The sequence below is a fragment of the Pseudoliparis swirei genome, chromosome 18, assembly GCF_029220125.1.
Source record: "Pseudoliparis swirei isolate HS2019 ecotype Mariana Trench chromosome 18, NWPU_hadal_v1, whole genome shotgun sequence".
NCBI lineage: Eukaryota > Metazoa > Chordata > Actinopteri > Perciformes > Liparidae > Pseudoliparis > Pseudoliparis swirei.
In genome coordinates this window covers 22,712,039-22,727,853 of record NC_079405.1, presented here as the reverse complement: position 1 = coordinate 22,727,853, position 15,815 = coordinate 22,712,039, and the positions used below count along the sequence as shown (strand labels likewise).

At 41.0% G+C, this 15,815-nt stretch overlaps 1 protein-coding gene across 2 annotated transcripts in view; it reads left to right on the top strand.

Moving 5' to 3' along the window:
• Positions 1-15,815, top strand: part of cdk18 (cyclin dependent kinase 18) — a 47,021-nt gene that overhangs the window by 24,806 nt on the left and 6,400 nt on the right. For both annotated transcript variants that reach the window (XM_056438005.1, XM_056438006.1), the window contains exons 2-9: positions 2,004-2,142; positions 8,081-8,217; positions 10,109-10,240; positions 10,680-10,736; positions 11,837-11,951; positions 12,769-12,863; positions 13,029-13,091; positions 14,717-14,840. In XM_056438005.1, coding sequence (XP_056293980.1) covers positions 2,025-2,142; positions 8,081-8,217; positions 10,109-10,240; positions 10,680-10,736; positions 11,837-11,951; positions 12,769-12,863; positions 13,029-13,091; positions 14,717-14,840 — 841 coding nt within the window. In that variant the 5' untranslated portion in view covers positions 2,004-2,024. The remainder of the gene's footprint in view (positions 1-2,003; positions 2,143-8,080; positions 8,218-10,108; positions 10,241-10,679; positions 10,737-11,836; positions 11,952-12,768; positions 12,864-13,028; positions 13,092-14,716; positions 14,841-15,815) is intronic.

Below are 15,815 nucleotides of genomic sequence, written 5' to 3'. Positions count from 1 at the left end.
GCAGATTTATTTCATAACGTTATGGAACAAGCGCAATAACTTCATGAAACAAGTGTAAACTCCACAAGAGAAAGAATAATAATATAGGGGACATAGAATAAAGAGCAACAAAAGTCTGCTCTAACAAACAGTCGGCTACTTTCACCCAGGAGACCACTGCTCTGTGTCAGTTCAGTATTCAGAAATAAAGCCACTTGATAGAAATAAGTAATCTAATATTTTGAGGAACATTTGTATTACCTATTCCATATCTACCTCATATTTCCAAAACTATTTCAAAACCAGGGATGAGTTCCACAAATATATTTTTCACTGGACTGAAGCCTTATACCAGTCTTTATTTTTCTCTTATTTTGAAATAACATAAAGCAAGTTAAAGAAAAGTAGATAAAAGCCTAAAAAGCTTCTTTTTTTTAAGAAGCCACCCTACCCCCAGGTTACGTCTGAACCAAGAACCATATTTCTAATATAACAATGACTGGCACCTGGTGGGGCACCAAATGACAAAAAGGAAGACATAGCTTGTCATTTTAAATGTTGTGGCTAGATGTTGTATTGGGAGCAATGAGAAGCGAAAGGCTGTTTCAAAGACCATAGTAACCTGTGGAAAATATATTTATATTTGTTTTTCTACCTGTGGTCACAGTGTCACTAACGTGCAAGTTGCGGTTTTGAAACTGTACATGTCGTCATGTCATGGGTTTTCCCTAAGGGCCTGCTAGGGTGGGGCAGGGCAAGAGAGCTGGAAAAACAGGCACAATCAGAAAGTTTAAATGAATCACCTGTGTTGCCTTTGGCAGAGAACTCAGGTGATTCATTTAGAGTTTTTAGACCAACATAAAAAAAGGTCCATCAATTAACATAAAGTGTCCCGGGTGAGAAAGTGGTTCCTTGAACAGATGTCCTGTTTCCATACTGCTTATCCAGCTCCTCCTTCATGTGCACTCCCCTGTCTTTTGTAAAGTATCCCAGCCCTGCCTCAATTAGGTGCCTTAAGCACCTACAGCTGGTGAGTGATGAAGCAGTCTGGGAGATGTAGTGTCGGCAACGGCAGCCATTTTGTAGTGTGGCAATTGATTCTGAATGGGAATATAGCACCCCTCCACTATCCTTTTACTTTGTGATGCCTCAGTGTGTAGTTGAGATACAAATGAAAGAAGAGTTCGAAGATGGGTGTGTTCCGAGTCACGGGGACGTGAAGTGGGGAAGAGCCCATTGGACCCTATCACTTTATGTCCCTTGGCCCATCGCAAGATCTTCTTTGATGCTATCAAATTCTTCCAGAAAGAAAACCTTTTCTGCCGGAGTGAAGAGAGTTTAGTCTTTTGACACAGTGTTTTGTCGTTATAAAAAATACCTAAATTTACCCAGAATTGATTGCAACTTTGTCCTCCTTAAAATAGTCAAGAACTGCAAGACGGCAACGGATAAATGTTCTATCATCAACATCTCTACAAGTTTGACTACTAGTTCAAGCTAAGCTGCGGTCAGAATTTGTTTGTGCCATTAACTATTATTTATTCTGGTAAGTCCAATGTATATAATCAAATTAGAGAGTTATTGTGTTGTATTGAGTCATAAAGACCCCATGACACCATTTTATGCAGCACATAGATTGAGAAAAAAAAAATGCAAACACGAGTCAAGGAAAAATGACTAACTGGTAGGGCTGGCTGTGTCTGTGTAACCGACTAGATGGAAGAGAGTCGATTGATCAGCTGCTTTCCTGCCGTTTCCTGCCTCATTACCAAATGACTAAGACCTCTCTGTGGTGGAAATGCACATAAATGTCCTTCACAGCTGCACGACGCGCCCTGTGTCGTGACGCCAGTGGACAAGGGACCATTTACACATTGTTATTTTTATCTATGTTGTGTGCAGAGTAAATATAAAATAAAATGAAATGCCTGTCCTCTAAGAAAGGTGGAAGAGATCACGTTGATTCATGTACAGTATGGAGTATTGATCTAACTCTCTCTCCGTGTGTCTATTTCTTCTCCCAGAGTCGTGGCCCCCCCAGCACCATGAACAAGATGAAGAACTTTAAGAGGCGGTTTTCCCTTTCTGTTCCTCGCACCGAGACCATCGAGGAGAACGAGTTCACAGAGCAGATAAACCAGCTCAACATCTGCCACACTACGGGTGAGAAAACTCACAATTCCCTGTCTTGTTTCCCCTTCCCTCTCTTTATTGCCTTCGGGAGATTTGGAGACGTCAAGTGGCACATTTAGGCATTTGCAATTGGTGATTGCTTTTCTTCTTCTTTTCACATTAGTGCAATGTCTTTTGTGAAGAGGGGCGGAAAGCGGTTCCAAGATATACAAATTTCATGCTGCTATCAGCGGCCACAATCAATTATTTCTGAATTGGGAAGAGTTGACGTTGGATTTAAATTGTGCCCCGGGACATCGTCCAAGCATAATTGAGGGACCTATGGGCTAATATCCTCTTCAACAAATTTGGGCGGTGCAACTTTACAGGCTTGTTTGTTATTGTTAAGCCAGCCACATCTGTCTACTTTGTACAGGTGTGTTGGTTACAGGTGTCATTTTGTAACTCTGCCCTTATCTGAGGGATTTTAGACACACTGGCAACAGTTGGCCGACAAAATGGTTTTATAACCAATAAACCGTGGCTTAATTAAACACGTTCAAAGTCCTGAAGCCTGAGCTCCTCTATACTTCCTTGTGTCTTTTTGTGCCCGCCTGCGAACGAACAGCTTGAGTCTAATAATAGAACGCATACTGCAATCTCACTCTGGTGTTCAATACCAAATACAAAAGCCTTCACTTCCTCCCCGTGTTTGTAGCGAACCCTCAAAGATTAGAGGGGGGGGGGAGTCGTCTGGTACCACCACCAAAAGCTTAGCTACGGGAGGATCAGCGGGCTTCAAAGGGGAATGAGTGTTGTGGTGTGTGTGTGTGTGTGTTTGTGTGATTGTGTGTGTGTGGGTTACGGGAACCAAATGCTTTCAGAATTTTTATTTTGTTATTGTTGTGTTATTTTTGCAGTGTAGACAGAATGTCAATGAATTGCAGGAATACACAGAGTGACTTGGATGGTTAACACATGTTGCCGAAGTCAAGTGCACAAGCGTAAGAATGTGCACATGATGTTCTGTGATCAAGACCTGATTACTCCCTCTGCACACGCTGCTATTTGGACATCACCTGACAAGGATACACTGAATACAGTGAATATGTATTTCTAGAATTGATAGAAATGGAAACTTAGAATGAAAAAGCAAGTGAGCTAAGAAGCGGTGTCCGTCGCTCTGCTTCAGTGCTGTGGACAGCGCCAACACACACTTACACACACACACACACACACACACACACACACACACACACACACAACAACAAACAGCATTGTTCATTATTCTGTAAACAAAAGCGATATTGGACGATAATTGTGGTTTTTTTAAACTACGTAGAGCTTAAACAGACATCAATGAGCAAAAGAAAAAATACAAAATCGGTTGACGATAGGCAAGACCTGACCAATCAGATGTGATGTATACATTCTTAGATAGGACCACACCTAGTTCACACAAAAGCAGACTTTGCTTTGATAGCCATCTAAGGAGGAAACTTTGTACATAATTAAATATGCGGTTCATGCTCAAGTGATTTCAATTCCTTCCTTCCTTCAGTCTTAGTCATCATTGGATTCTCTCATGCCATTTCTAGTATTTCAAAACGGGAGCGGTTGGATCAAAACTGACAAAGTCAATTAGTGTTAGATCAATGAGCTTGATGAACTGATTAGCATCCTCCTAAGGCTTCACAGACGCATAAGATACGGCACGAAGAAACACAATCATACAAACTTACAATTTCACAACCGTTGATCTCATCAAACATGGTTTATTTTTATTTGTACTCATGCCAAACCAGGTATGCTCATCACAACTTAAAGCATGCATGTGTGTGTCTGTGATCGTCTGTGTCATTAGTGGTACAAAGCACTTACTGCCGGTTCAGTAGTATTTCACATTAGGCAGAATTCCCTTGTTAATCTTCCATCTAATAGTCCATTAAGCTGTTTTGCCAAGCTCCCATGCTAACGTGAGAGCAAACACATAAGCCCCCCCAACACATCAACACTCCAATGTGTCCCTGCAGAGAATGTGCTTCAAGTCAAAAGAGCAAAGACAGAAAGTCCGTTATTAATCATGTTTTTAGTAATACAATGGTGTATGAAGTAAACCTTTTGTAAACACCTTCAGAATATAGATAGGGGGATGTAAACTGAACACATTTTGATGAAAGATATCAAACCCTATTGTACAGAGTCACAATGCCTTTATTGCTAAGCAGGTGAAATGTTCTTATCTCGGTTATGTTTACTGGCTGAGGTCAAAAGCACACTGCCACTGGCTTTTACAGGAAAAGCATTTTAAGCCACAATTCCCATCAATCTACCTTATTTAACCTGCTTGACCACGTTATAGTTTTAGCCTCAGCTGAAGGAACTATGCAGAGTTTATTTGTTGCTTTCTTTATGAATAAACAAAAGTTAACCTCTGTTAAAATAAAGCCATATTTGTCAAATGAGTCCGCCTTCTTTTGCACGTCTGGTTCCATGGCTTTTTTTTTATTGGGCTTGTTTTGGTTAGAAGCCTGAACTTAAGACTTTGGATAATATATTAATATACAGTATATTTTACAATGTTTTGTTTTTGTTACATAAAATACGTCGCTCAGTAAAATGTTTCCTGAATTTTTAAGATCTTTGCATTTCTTCAAGAAGACGATTGCTAACAAGCTGCTAAATGAGACTATCAGCTATTACATTCTTATTTTTTTTAATTTTTATGGGTTGCTTTAACTATGTTTTAATCGGTTTTATTTGTTTTTACTATATGTGTGGCACTCTGAGATTCTTTGAAGGAAGAGTGCGATAAAAATGAAATGCATTATTATTATTATTACTATTAATAAGCGTTATCCCGCTGAACACTAGTCCGCCTTTACAGCCTTGTTGTGTATCCTCATTCTCACGCAACCCGTGGTGTGGTTCGTTAGCTTTTTGCTGGTGGCCATTTCATTCCCCATTAAAATCATGAAAGAGGAGGATTGACTTGCTGAATAAAAACGTGTACGAGTTTTAAACTGTGAGCTTCCTTTCTTCAATAATCCAATGGAAAAATCCTCTTTGCTTTGTGTCAAGGTTAGTGTGACACTTATTTCTGGGGTTGGCCCTATAAAAATAAATCATCCCTGCAGCACCCTATACCCATCAACCTCAGCTGCTCTGTGTATTTACTGCTGATTAGCACATGTTAGCATGCTAACACACTGAACGGCAGTGGTGACCATAGTAAACATTATACCAGTTAAACATCAGCATGTCAGCAATGTTGACATGAAGGTAAGCTGAGTAAAGCACTAGACTAAAAGCCTCAGTACTGCCACACAAAAACTCATTTGCATGCCAGTCGGTTGGGTTGCAAATAAGTGGTTTATTTTTGTGCTTGAAAAAATGAATCTCTTTCCTTGAGGAAGGCATTTAACTTAAAGCTGCATGACGACTGCCGGATTGTAGGTTTGACCTTGAAATTTCTTAAGGCCTTTAAACACCAGGGAGTTTTTTAAGTTTAAATTGTAATGATTCCCACATCAATATTGTCAAACTTAATGCAAATATATTAAATTGCATGTTTTTTTCTTAAGGATGCAGATTTTTTCCGATAATAAGGGCATCAACCAATCGAAGTCGAGAGGAACGGGTTAAGTTCCTACGATAGACTGTATATAGGAATTAGACGTAGTCATCGTGACGTCACCCATTGGTTTGTGGACTACAGTTTTGAAGCCTTGAAGTCAGCGATTTAGCCCTCGCCATCTTGGATTACAGTCGTCGCCAAATTTCCATATTTAGGTAATTTGCTAAATGAACATCATGCTGTATTGAAGACTTGAAAATTGTGATTAAGACTGTTTAGAATGTTAACTGAGGTTATAATTCAAGAGAGAAACAGTCATTTTCTCATAGACTTGAGTACGCTTGGTTACAGCTATATTTATGAACAACAACACAAAGGCACCAAGACAGGAAACTTTATTAGACGACTATTTCACATTTTTGTGTTGTTTATCAGCCACGCTCCCGTTGTGTAAAGGCCTCCACTCCTTTCAATACAAAACATGTTCTCTTCCCTAGCCTTGTGATTAATTCTGCCATTACTTGTGAAGTTTATACCCCCAGCACACATCCATCATTATCCCTATCCTGATCCCCGCTGACTGTATCTGCAGTTTCAGATGGAAACGCCAAAAAAAAATCCTGCTATGTTCCATATTTGGATTGTGTTGTGCCGAAGATGTCTGGGAGGCATCCATCCGTATCTCTCAGCAATCAGGCACAGTGTGTGCGCATTTGTGTGCTCATGTCAGTGTCGCCTTCACTGACTCTAATTAGCACCTGGAGATCAAAGGATTGCTGTAGCTGTGATATTCAAATGAATGGCAAACAGTTTTCATTTCATCCCCCCTGCCCATTTAGACTGTCAATCAATCTGACAAAGATGCAGTCATGTCGTTGATAGAAAAGCAGTTTAATGAGATGTGTGTGTGAGTGGACCTGACAACTGTTGAATTTCCTCTAGTATAAGAGAGTATGTCATGCAGGTTATCTAAATCTATATGTATACGGTAAATATATATCGGTGTGTTGAGTGGGAGGCTTAAAGGAGACTTTCTCTTCAAAATCGTGACCTGCTTTCTCTGTTAGGGTTAGTGCACTATCCCCATGGAAACAAGGGGTTAAAGCACTTTGTGCCCCTCACCCTAGAATAGGGAATGGCTGTACACACAGACACTCACACACATGCCCAGAAGATGTCCAATAAAATGGAGACACGTGTCCGTTTCACAATCCACACCTGTAATACCGGTTAGGCCCGTCCGACGCTCACTATTGAAACAGCAGATCAAACGGCAGCTGGAACCTCCACAGCGGTTAGCATTCAAAAGACACCGACCAGGCATCAAACGCACATACACGGTTGCATGGTGAGGATCAAAAGGCCATTCTTCCCACCACGGCGGCTGGATAGCTGTCACACTGCATTGCTAGTGTGCTCCAGGTATATCGTTCGCTTCAGCTGCCTTTATCTCCTTTGTAGTCTTGATGAGACTCGTCTCTGAAAACAAGATGGTTAGAGTCCACGATTAGCAATTCTCAAGCAGCGTTTTGCGGCCAAAGATGACCAGTCGCAGTTCTCAGCATCTCTAGTTGCATTTTTGAGAAGGGGCTACCCCCCTTAACGCAGAAGTATAAATATTGCTTATGTTAAAGTTGATTGAGAAACCTGTTATACTTCTGCACAGGCCACCAACCAGAGAACACTGACAAGTCACAAGGTCCCACTGCACATTTTTTTTAAATAAAAAAAATATATATAATATTTACTTTCTGGCTAAGAGTCAGATGAAATAATAGCCAGTGGTCAGTTATCTTAACTTATTTTTGAATGAAGGCCAGTAAAAGCTGGCTCTTTGTAAAGGATATATAGTGAAGTTGCTCAAAAAGGTAGTTGACATTATTCACTTTATCTCCACTGGCATAACAGGTTCAGATGTACTGCTTTGATGATATTGGCCAGGGATATTTTAACATCAGTCCTAGTTATCTATAGCAACTAAATAATTCACAAAAGCGTCCACAAGCACACTTTTGCTGCATTTCTTTCGAAGCACCATAGGGGCGGTCACCCACCCTGAAACCACCATTCTGTGGGGTTACTTATCTTTGGGGCCTTAATTAATTCCTCTACTTCATGTAATTTACTTCATAACCGGATTTCCCCACCACTGCGATGGTTTAATGGTGAGATTGGCTGTCGACACAAGTTCCTTAGACCTTAGATTTGAGGTCACCCCGAAATAATAAATCAATCTTTTGCCTTCACATATAACCAGTTTTCAACCCTGATGAATTGTGTGTTTACTTCCAGAGACTTGAAGAATTTACTCCATTGTTTATTGAAGCCGGCAGTGTTCTGACACACCATTGTTTTCCTGTCATATTTCATCCATCTGAACGTCTGAAAGTGTTTATGTCTCTCTTCGTTCAGGCCTGACTCCAGACAGGCTGGGACCTCCATCCCATGATGCCAGTCCTTTGAGTCCCGAACCAACGACACCGGGAGCCGTGTCTTCGTCACACCTCGACTTCCCCGACAAGGCCCAGCACAGACGTTTCTCCATTGAGGTATGGTAGCAGAGGCTCAAAGGGGCCGCTGTGGGAGGACACATGTTAATATGGCGGCTGAGGGGTTAACAGACGAAGTGTTCAGTCCGGTTACTCATTGTGCTTTAGTCGCATGATTCAGGATTCATGTGTTGCTCATTAAACACCAACTGGGAACTGTCAAGGTTCCAGTGCACGTTAGAAGCATTCGAAATCAGTGGCGCATGCAGTTCGTTCTGTTGAAACTCCCCAGGAGTCATTTCTCCATTTTCAGTGCTCAGGAGGGACTTATTACAGACATAAATAAGTTGCTACAGTCAGAGGGGAACTTAAACAATCTAGATGGTTTCCATTAACAAGCATCGGAAATATACATTATATTCCTCTTTCTAAGCAAAGGGTTTACACGTTGTAACTAATGGCTGGTTAATGGTTCATTAATGCTTTCTAGATCAGTAAGGCAATATTAAGTTGAATTTTATGGTTGCCAGGCTTGGAAAAAATCTCTTTAGTTGGTGTGTAACATTGTGTTCTTCGCTAGCGCTTTTGCTAATTGATCAGGATGACCTTTCCAGTGGACAGTTCAACCTCTTACCCTCTGCAAAATTGATTTATTAACACATTTACATTTACAAGCCCAGACTTGCCTTATCGCTGTTGTGAAAGAGCCCCTCATTAATTAATGACGTCTTAACATCTAAAGGCCTCGCAAATCCATGGCTAACAAGTGATATCACCTGTAGGTGAGAACAAACATGCGATTCTCAACACGGCTCTGCTCACCTTCAACCTGAGCAAAGGTCCAATCAAACGACGGAATACAACTGCCTAGTTGTTCTGGGCTTTTATTGGTGCTGCACAGGATGGCTTATCAAATGAGAATTTCATGGCACATTATCACCTTCTAAAAAGCCATCGCATTTGCAGTTATAGGAAGGAGGGTCCGAACCCATCCAGAGACGAGCCAAACCCAAGAACTGCCCACAGGCTGGAGAAAACCATTTGTGTGTATAAAGAGAAGTGGATACAGCATTGGTGATGGGATCAGTTCACTTCCTATAAAAGGAGCACAAAGCCAAATAATCGTTTCTAAGTATACAATCACCCTTCAGTCAATCGTGCACGTCCATGCAGCCCATAGAACAAGCAGTATAGTGTTTCCTCTTAACCTCATCTCCCGGCCCTCGGGCCAGAATTGTTCTCGGGCTCATTCACAGGGAAAGGGGAAGTAAATAAGTTTGGATTCAGCTAGCTTGTATTTTACAAATGTACAGATCTAATCATTTATCAGGACTATTCAAGTGATGCAACCAGAGAATTTGTTTTACAACAAAATAAATGATATGCTTAATTCCAGATTTATTTTCCAATCCCCAGTCTCTTTCAATATAAGTCTTTGGCAAGAACTGATTTTGGGCCCAATGGCATTTCGTGACAAAACCGGAAGTTCTGACTCCACTGCAAACCTGCCCCAATTTGACCATTTCAGGTTCTGCCACGTCTCTCCGTTTGTTTGCCGGATACGTCGTCTCTCCGCCATTGGGGTTTGTTTGGAGGATGACCCAAATGCAGGACACATGCCAGGATGCAGATGAATGTTTCTAGCAATGATTAGGCCTGCTGTTGATGGGGTAGGGTTGAAGAAAGGGAATGTGAGAATGGAGAATTCCAAGACAGGAAGATAAAACACAATGCACCTGAACCATTGATTGAAGCCATTATTTACGATTGAAACACCTTCCGTAAAATTTGCCCAATTTGAACGTGGTACCATGTACACAAAAGGTATTCATGATAAGAGAAGGTCAGCTTCAGCTAGCTCCTGGTCATATGTCACGAGGTCCAACTGTTTGTACTCAAAGATGTATAGTCTAAAAACATCGACTGAACTCTTCCCCCACCATCCCTACAGGACGTCAGTCAACGTATGTCTCTGCCCATGGACATCCGCCTGCCTCCGGAGTTTCTCAAGAAACTGCAGCTGGAGAGTGAGAACCCGCCGCTCTGCAAACCTCTCAGCCGAATGTCTCGACGTGCTTCCCTGGTAAGTGCTTTCCACCACGCCGTATTTATATATCCATCATATATAATCTATATAGATTAACCGTATTCACCTTTGTAATGCTTGTTTGTTTATCTAATCGTACTGAATATAAATGGTGTTGCGACAACCGTTGTTGGCTTCTTGTTTGTTTCACAATCTGTCTGATAGATTACTTTTGAACCCGGTGAATATCCCGGCTCATATTACAGAGCAAATTTCCTCTCCACAAATTACTAGTTATCTTATCTTGCCTTAATGCTATTATGTGTTTTTTCCTTCTGTATTAATATTATAATGAACCATCAATCAGGTTGATTCAGGAAAGGAGGATTTGCTCAGTCAACTCATGTTTGCAAATATGATGCTTTGACTGTTCCCTGGTTTAATCGGAGAAGAGAATCATAACGGATCGAACTGCCTTTTTTCTCCATGTCTCTAGTCCGACATAGGCTTTGGGAAACTGGAGACATACGTGAAGCTCGGCAAACTGGGTGAGGTACGTCTCGACCGATTACTTCACACATTCACCTTTTAACACGTGGTCGATGCCGATGGTAACTTGAACATTTCTTCAGGCACGGCATCTCTGGTGCATAATGCCAACCATATAATGAAGACGTTGTTATACTTATGAGGCTTGTTGTAATTCAAACCCCTGATGGGAGACAAGAGCCTGTTAAAATGATCTGGGTTTGTTTACTTGGCAAAATCAGACTAACTACAGTAGAGCTATCTTGCGTTATTTGGGATGCAACATGATAATAAAACTTGTGTTTTTATATGTTGTACTCTGCTCAAAACAATCGGTCCTTCGAGGGCTTTGACGATTGCACGACACGGCCCATGCACCTAAAAAAAACACAGGTTGTATGTGAGAACAGCTGTTGCCTCAAGGAGTGAGGACGGATTAGTGACAGAAGCTGTGCGCCTTAGTCCCAGTCACAAGGCTCAGCAGCAGATAAGAGCGGCGGCGAGGGGAAAAATAGAGGAAAAAGAGCTGCTTTTGTAGTCGGTTGTCTCGAATGGTTCACAAAGGTGCTGCATGCTGTATACGCAGTTGAAGACAGCGTTTAACACATGGGGCCGTTATAAAAGTAAATAGTTTAATATTGTTTCTGTTTTCAATATCCGGAGGGTTTTCTTCTCTTTTCAGTTTGCAACACCGACAAAGGAACTGCCAGCAATTCTAAAGTAGGATGAAATAAAGAATAATTATGTGCTGTGATAAATCAATAAATCCAAAATAATCCGACGGAGAGAAAACAAATAAGTGTTGAATGGATGGATTCAATCAAAGCCTGGCATTATGTAATGTTTTGAGGCTATTCATGTGGTAGCAGTCAAATTTCGTGGTCTTCAATTAGTCAGCTGGAATAAAATTATCTTTTGGTATTTATGCTTATTTAATTTGGACGAGGAGGGATTCAAGTGAAATTAACTTGATTATTCTGTGGCTACTAACAGCAAAAAAACATACCTTCTGGTATTTGAGTAACAGCTTTTTAGAATATAATATTCTCAGAATGTCACGTGTGCGTGTACGTGTGTGTGTGTGCGTGTACGTGTGTGTGTGTGTGTGTACGTGTGTGTTAATAGGGGACATATGCCACAGTGTTCAAAGGGCGAAGCAAGCTAACAGAGAACCTGGTGGCGTTAAAGGAGATCCGGCTGGAGCACGAGGAGGGAGCACCTTGCACCGCTATCAGAGAGGGTACACACACATCAACAAACACACACTCACACACAAACATACATCATACTGGAAGTGACAAAAATAAAGTATACCCCAGTGTTAAATTTAAAAAAACTCAACAAAATAACAGATTGAGTGTGCAGCTGATGGACACTTTTGTCCCACAAGACAACATCGAACTATTAGATGTTTTGGAAAAAAATTCTCTGTCTATATTAAGTTGTATTTGCAGTTTGATTCATGTCCAGTGGTGCAAGCATTGTATTATTTTATCTTAGCATAAAAATCAAAAGGTTAACCCTATTTTCCCATGTTTTTGTTTTTCTAAAGAACTACAGAGAACAACAATTTTTTTATTTGGTCCATGAAGTGAGAACTCTAAGTACGTCCACTAATGCCTGCTTTTGCCACTTCCTGGCTCTGAGTGTTTTCATTAGTGGGCTGACAACATTTTGGAAGCAACCCCTCAGAGAAAGGAAACCATTTTCTTTAGCTTTTTTTTAATCCGCTCTGTTTGTTGTTTTGTCTAAACGAGTCTCGCTCAAGGAGAAGTTCTCGTTGGGAGAATAGGGTCCACTTAAGTATTATTATTATTATACAGAAGTTACCACTTAAGTATTATAATTGATTAATTATAATACTTATTATAATGGATATATTATAATACTTATTGCAACAAAGGATTTCTGCAGTCGGTTTGAGTTCACCCCCGAATACAATGACTTCTATAGAGGCGTTAAAGTGATTTCCCGAGAACGCAGCAGCCGAGTTTGGACTGATCCACAGAAACAGTTTCAAATGCAACAACTCATCTCTCCTTCTTCTGTCCACCCAGTGTCCCTACTGAAAAACCTGAAACACGCCAACATCGTCACGCTGCATGACATCATCCACACTGACCGCTGCCTCACTCTGGTGTTTGAGTATCTTGTAAGTACACCGGCAGCTCAGAACGCAGGTGTTTAACCCTTGTGTTGCCTTCGGGTCATTTTGACCCGATTCAATATTTAAAAAAAAAAAAGAAGTGGTTGTACACACACAAATGGACTATAGCTAGATTTTCATAGTGGACACTGTGGCTGTTGTGTCTTCTAGGACAGTGACCTGAAACAGTACCTGGACAACTGCGGAAATCTCATGAGCATGCATAATGTCAAGGTGAGCCATATGCATGATTCAGGTGTCAACCACTACTGACTATATACCAGAGAGATGGACGTGTATTGGTTTCCATCACTGCAAATACATCAACCCAACACCTCCTCATACATAATGGACAGAAGAGGTTGTTTGCCAATGACTCTATAACGACGTATAAGACCGCTTTTTTTATTTTTTATTTTTTATTTTTATTTAACCAGGAAATGCCTCATTGAGATTAAAAATCTCCTTTACAAGAGTGTCCTGGCCAAGACAGCAGCAGCAGCACGTCACACACAGTTTATACAATACAACATAAAACATAAAACAGTGACAGACAATATATAAAACGAAAAACTAAATCACAGCATGAATAAAACCAAAACTAAGTCTCAAGCCAACACAACCCAGCTCACACAGGAGCACATACCGCCGTCATATAAAACATCGACAACTAGATGAATTTCCCTCCAATATCTTCAATCTATTTTTAAAAACACCTAAGGAGACCGGCTCCCGGAGACCCAGGTCTGTCTGCAGCAAATTCCAAGCCGCAGGAGCAGCAAACTTAAAACCTCTTTTCCCCATTTCCAAAGGGACTTTAACTCATCTTGTGAAGCGGTCGGCGTTTTAAACACGTGTTTGAAGTTGTTAAACGGAAGTACTCAGTTAAGTCTAGGAAAAAAACGTGGTTTGGGTTCAAATATGCATTTATGTGGTTACGTAGTTATGTTTTTAAGTAACTTTTGGTTTCACACGGGATGGGAAAGCGGTCTGCTGGGTAAAAGTCCTGTCTTCCTTTGATCCGTCCTTCCACTTCAACCTTCTGCGAACCTTGTTGCTCTTCATACTACGGCATCTCACTTCCTCCTTTGGTCCTTTCATAATTACAACTGTGACTAGAGGTCGCAGCCCAGCAACACACATAATATAGGTTGAACTAAGCTGCTTGCAGAGATGACATATACAGTTGTCCTATGGGTGAGATGGGAATGGCTGATTCAGTTTGTCATTAAAAAAGGATTTGTTGTCAAGCATTCCCAAGTTCCCCTGCCACCACGAACACACAGCGTCAGTCTCTGTAGCTGCTAGTTGTCAAGCCCAAACCATAGACTGTAAATAAGAATTTGTGATGGTCACTTCACCCATTGGTTAGTGGGATGTTTAGAGTGTAATAGTCTATTTGACATAATTTACTAAATTAACAACATTCTGTGTTGAAATTAGAGATTGAAACTATAAACTATTTTGTGTACAATGTTTACCAAAGTAATAAATCAAGTGAGAAGTAGGGATATTTTCTCATAGACTTTTATACAATTGGACTTATTTTCTTGTTTCAATCAGACAAGTGGTTGAGAAAATAAAAGTTTGAAGACATATCTGCATTGGCTTCACTTTAACTGCAGCTTGCCGCCTGGCCAACATGCAAATAATCAAGCAGAATTCTTTTAATGGCATTTTGTATGGTAGCCACGGAGGTCTGGTATTGAATTTTAAGAAGACTTATTTTGGGTTTCAGATTCAGTTCCAGGCCTTCACGGGCAGAACAAGACATGTAATTTCTGAATAGATATCCCATTATATTCATGAAGATGTTTAATTTTGTATCCTCATCCTATTCTGTGTTACCTTTCCGGCAGATTTTCATGTTCCAGCTGCTGCGTGGTCTGGCCTACTGTCACAAGAGGAAAATCCTCCACAGAGACCTGAAGCCTCAAAACCTGCTCATCAACGACAAGGGCGAGCTCAAACTGGCCGATTTTGGTAGGACAAACCGAACATTCATTATAATAATAATAATTCGGACTTCTATAGCGCTTTTCTAAATACCCAAAGACGCTTTACAGGGAACAAGAGACAGACAGAACAAAACAAAAAGTTAGCAGACAAGACGAACAAACAGGAACAGTAACGTGAAGAAAGGAAAACAAACGGGGTGACAAACTGGAGAAGCTGTATGAGTCGTATCGGGGTAAGGGATTAGCAGGTGAACGCGATTTGGAAGAGGTGTGTTTTGAGGGCTTGCTTAAATAATGGTAGGGTGGGAGCCTGACGGATGTGGATGGGGAGAGCGTTCCAGAGGGGGGGTGCAGCTGCCGAGAAGTTCATTAACATCAATAAATGCAAAGGTGGCTGTTAAGACTCGGACACTTGGGAATGAAATCGCAGGTTTCATGTAACAATGCCACTCGCCGATCTTCTGTCCCCACTTACTTGCTGTATCCTAGCAACTGTGCCCCTCTGAGTTTTCTCAATTTTGAGCTGAAAGTGGGAAGATAAACTATTTAAGTGATGGTTTTGACTAAACAGCATATGAGCTGATAGAGGGACTAAAACTACTGTTTAAGATGAACACAAGGTGTATATTTTGGGGCTATTGTTATATTAGCTGCTACTGACCACACCCCATGAGTGTTATCGTGGTCTGTTACAGTTTGATTCCACTATATGAGAAACGTGCAGACACAATACTTGTCATTGCAAGGGAATTTTAGTACAATGGTAATATAACAATGGATATTTACACAAAAAACTGGCCGTACGAAAGCCACTCTGCTGTTACTGACTTCTCCCTTAAAGGTGCACTGAAGGTAACTGATCGTCCGTCTACTGCGATATGAGTTGTCTTCATTTGGGATTGAGGACAGACGGGACACAACAGTGACTCGCTGTCGTCTCTCAAGATACAAGTGTTATCACAAGACAGGACGGGCCAGGACTAGCTTCGTAGGCATAGCC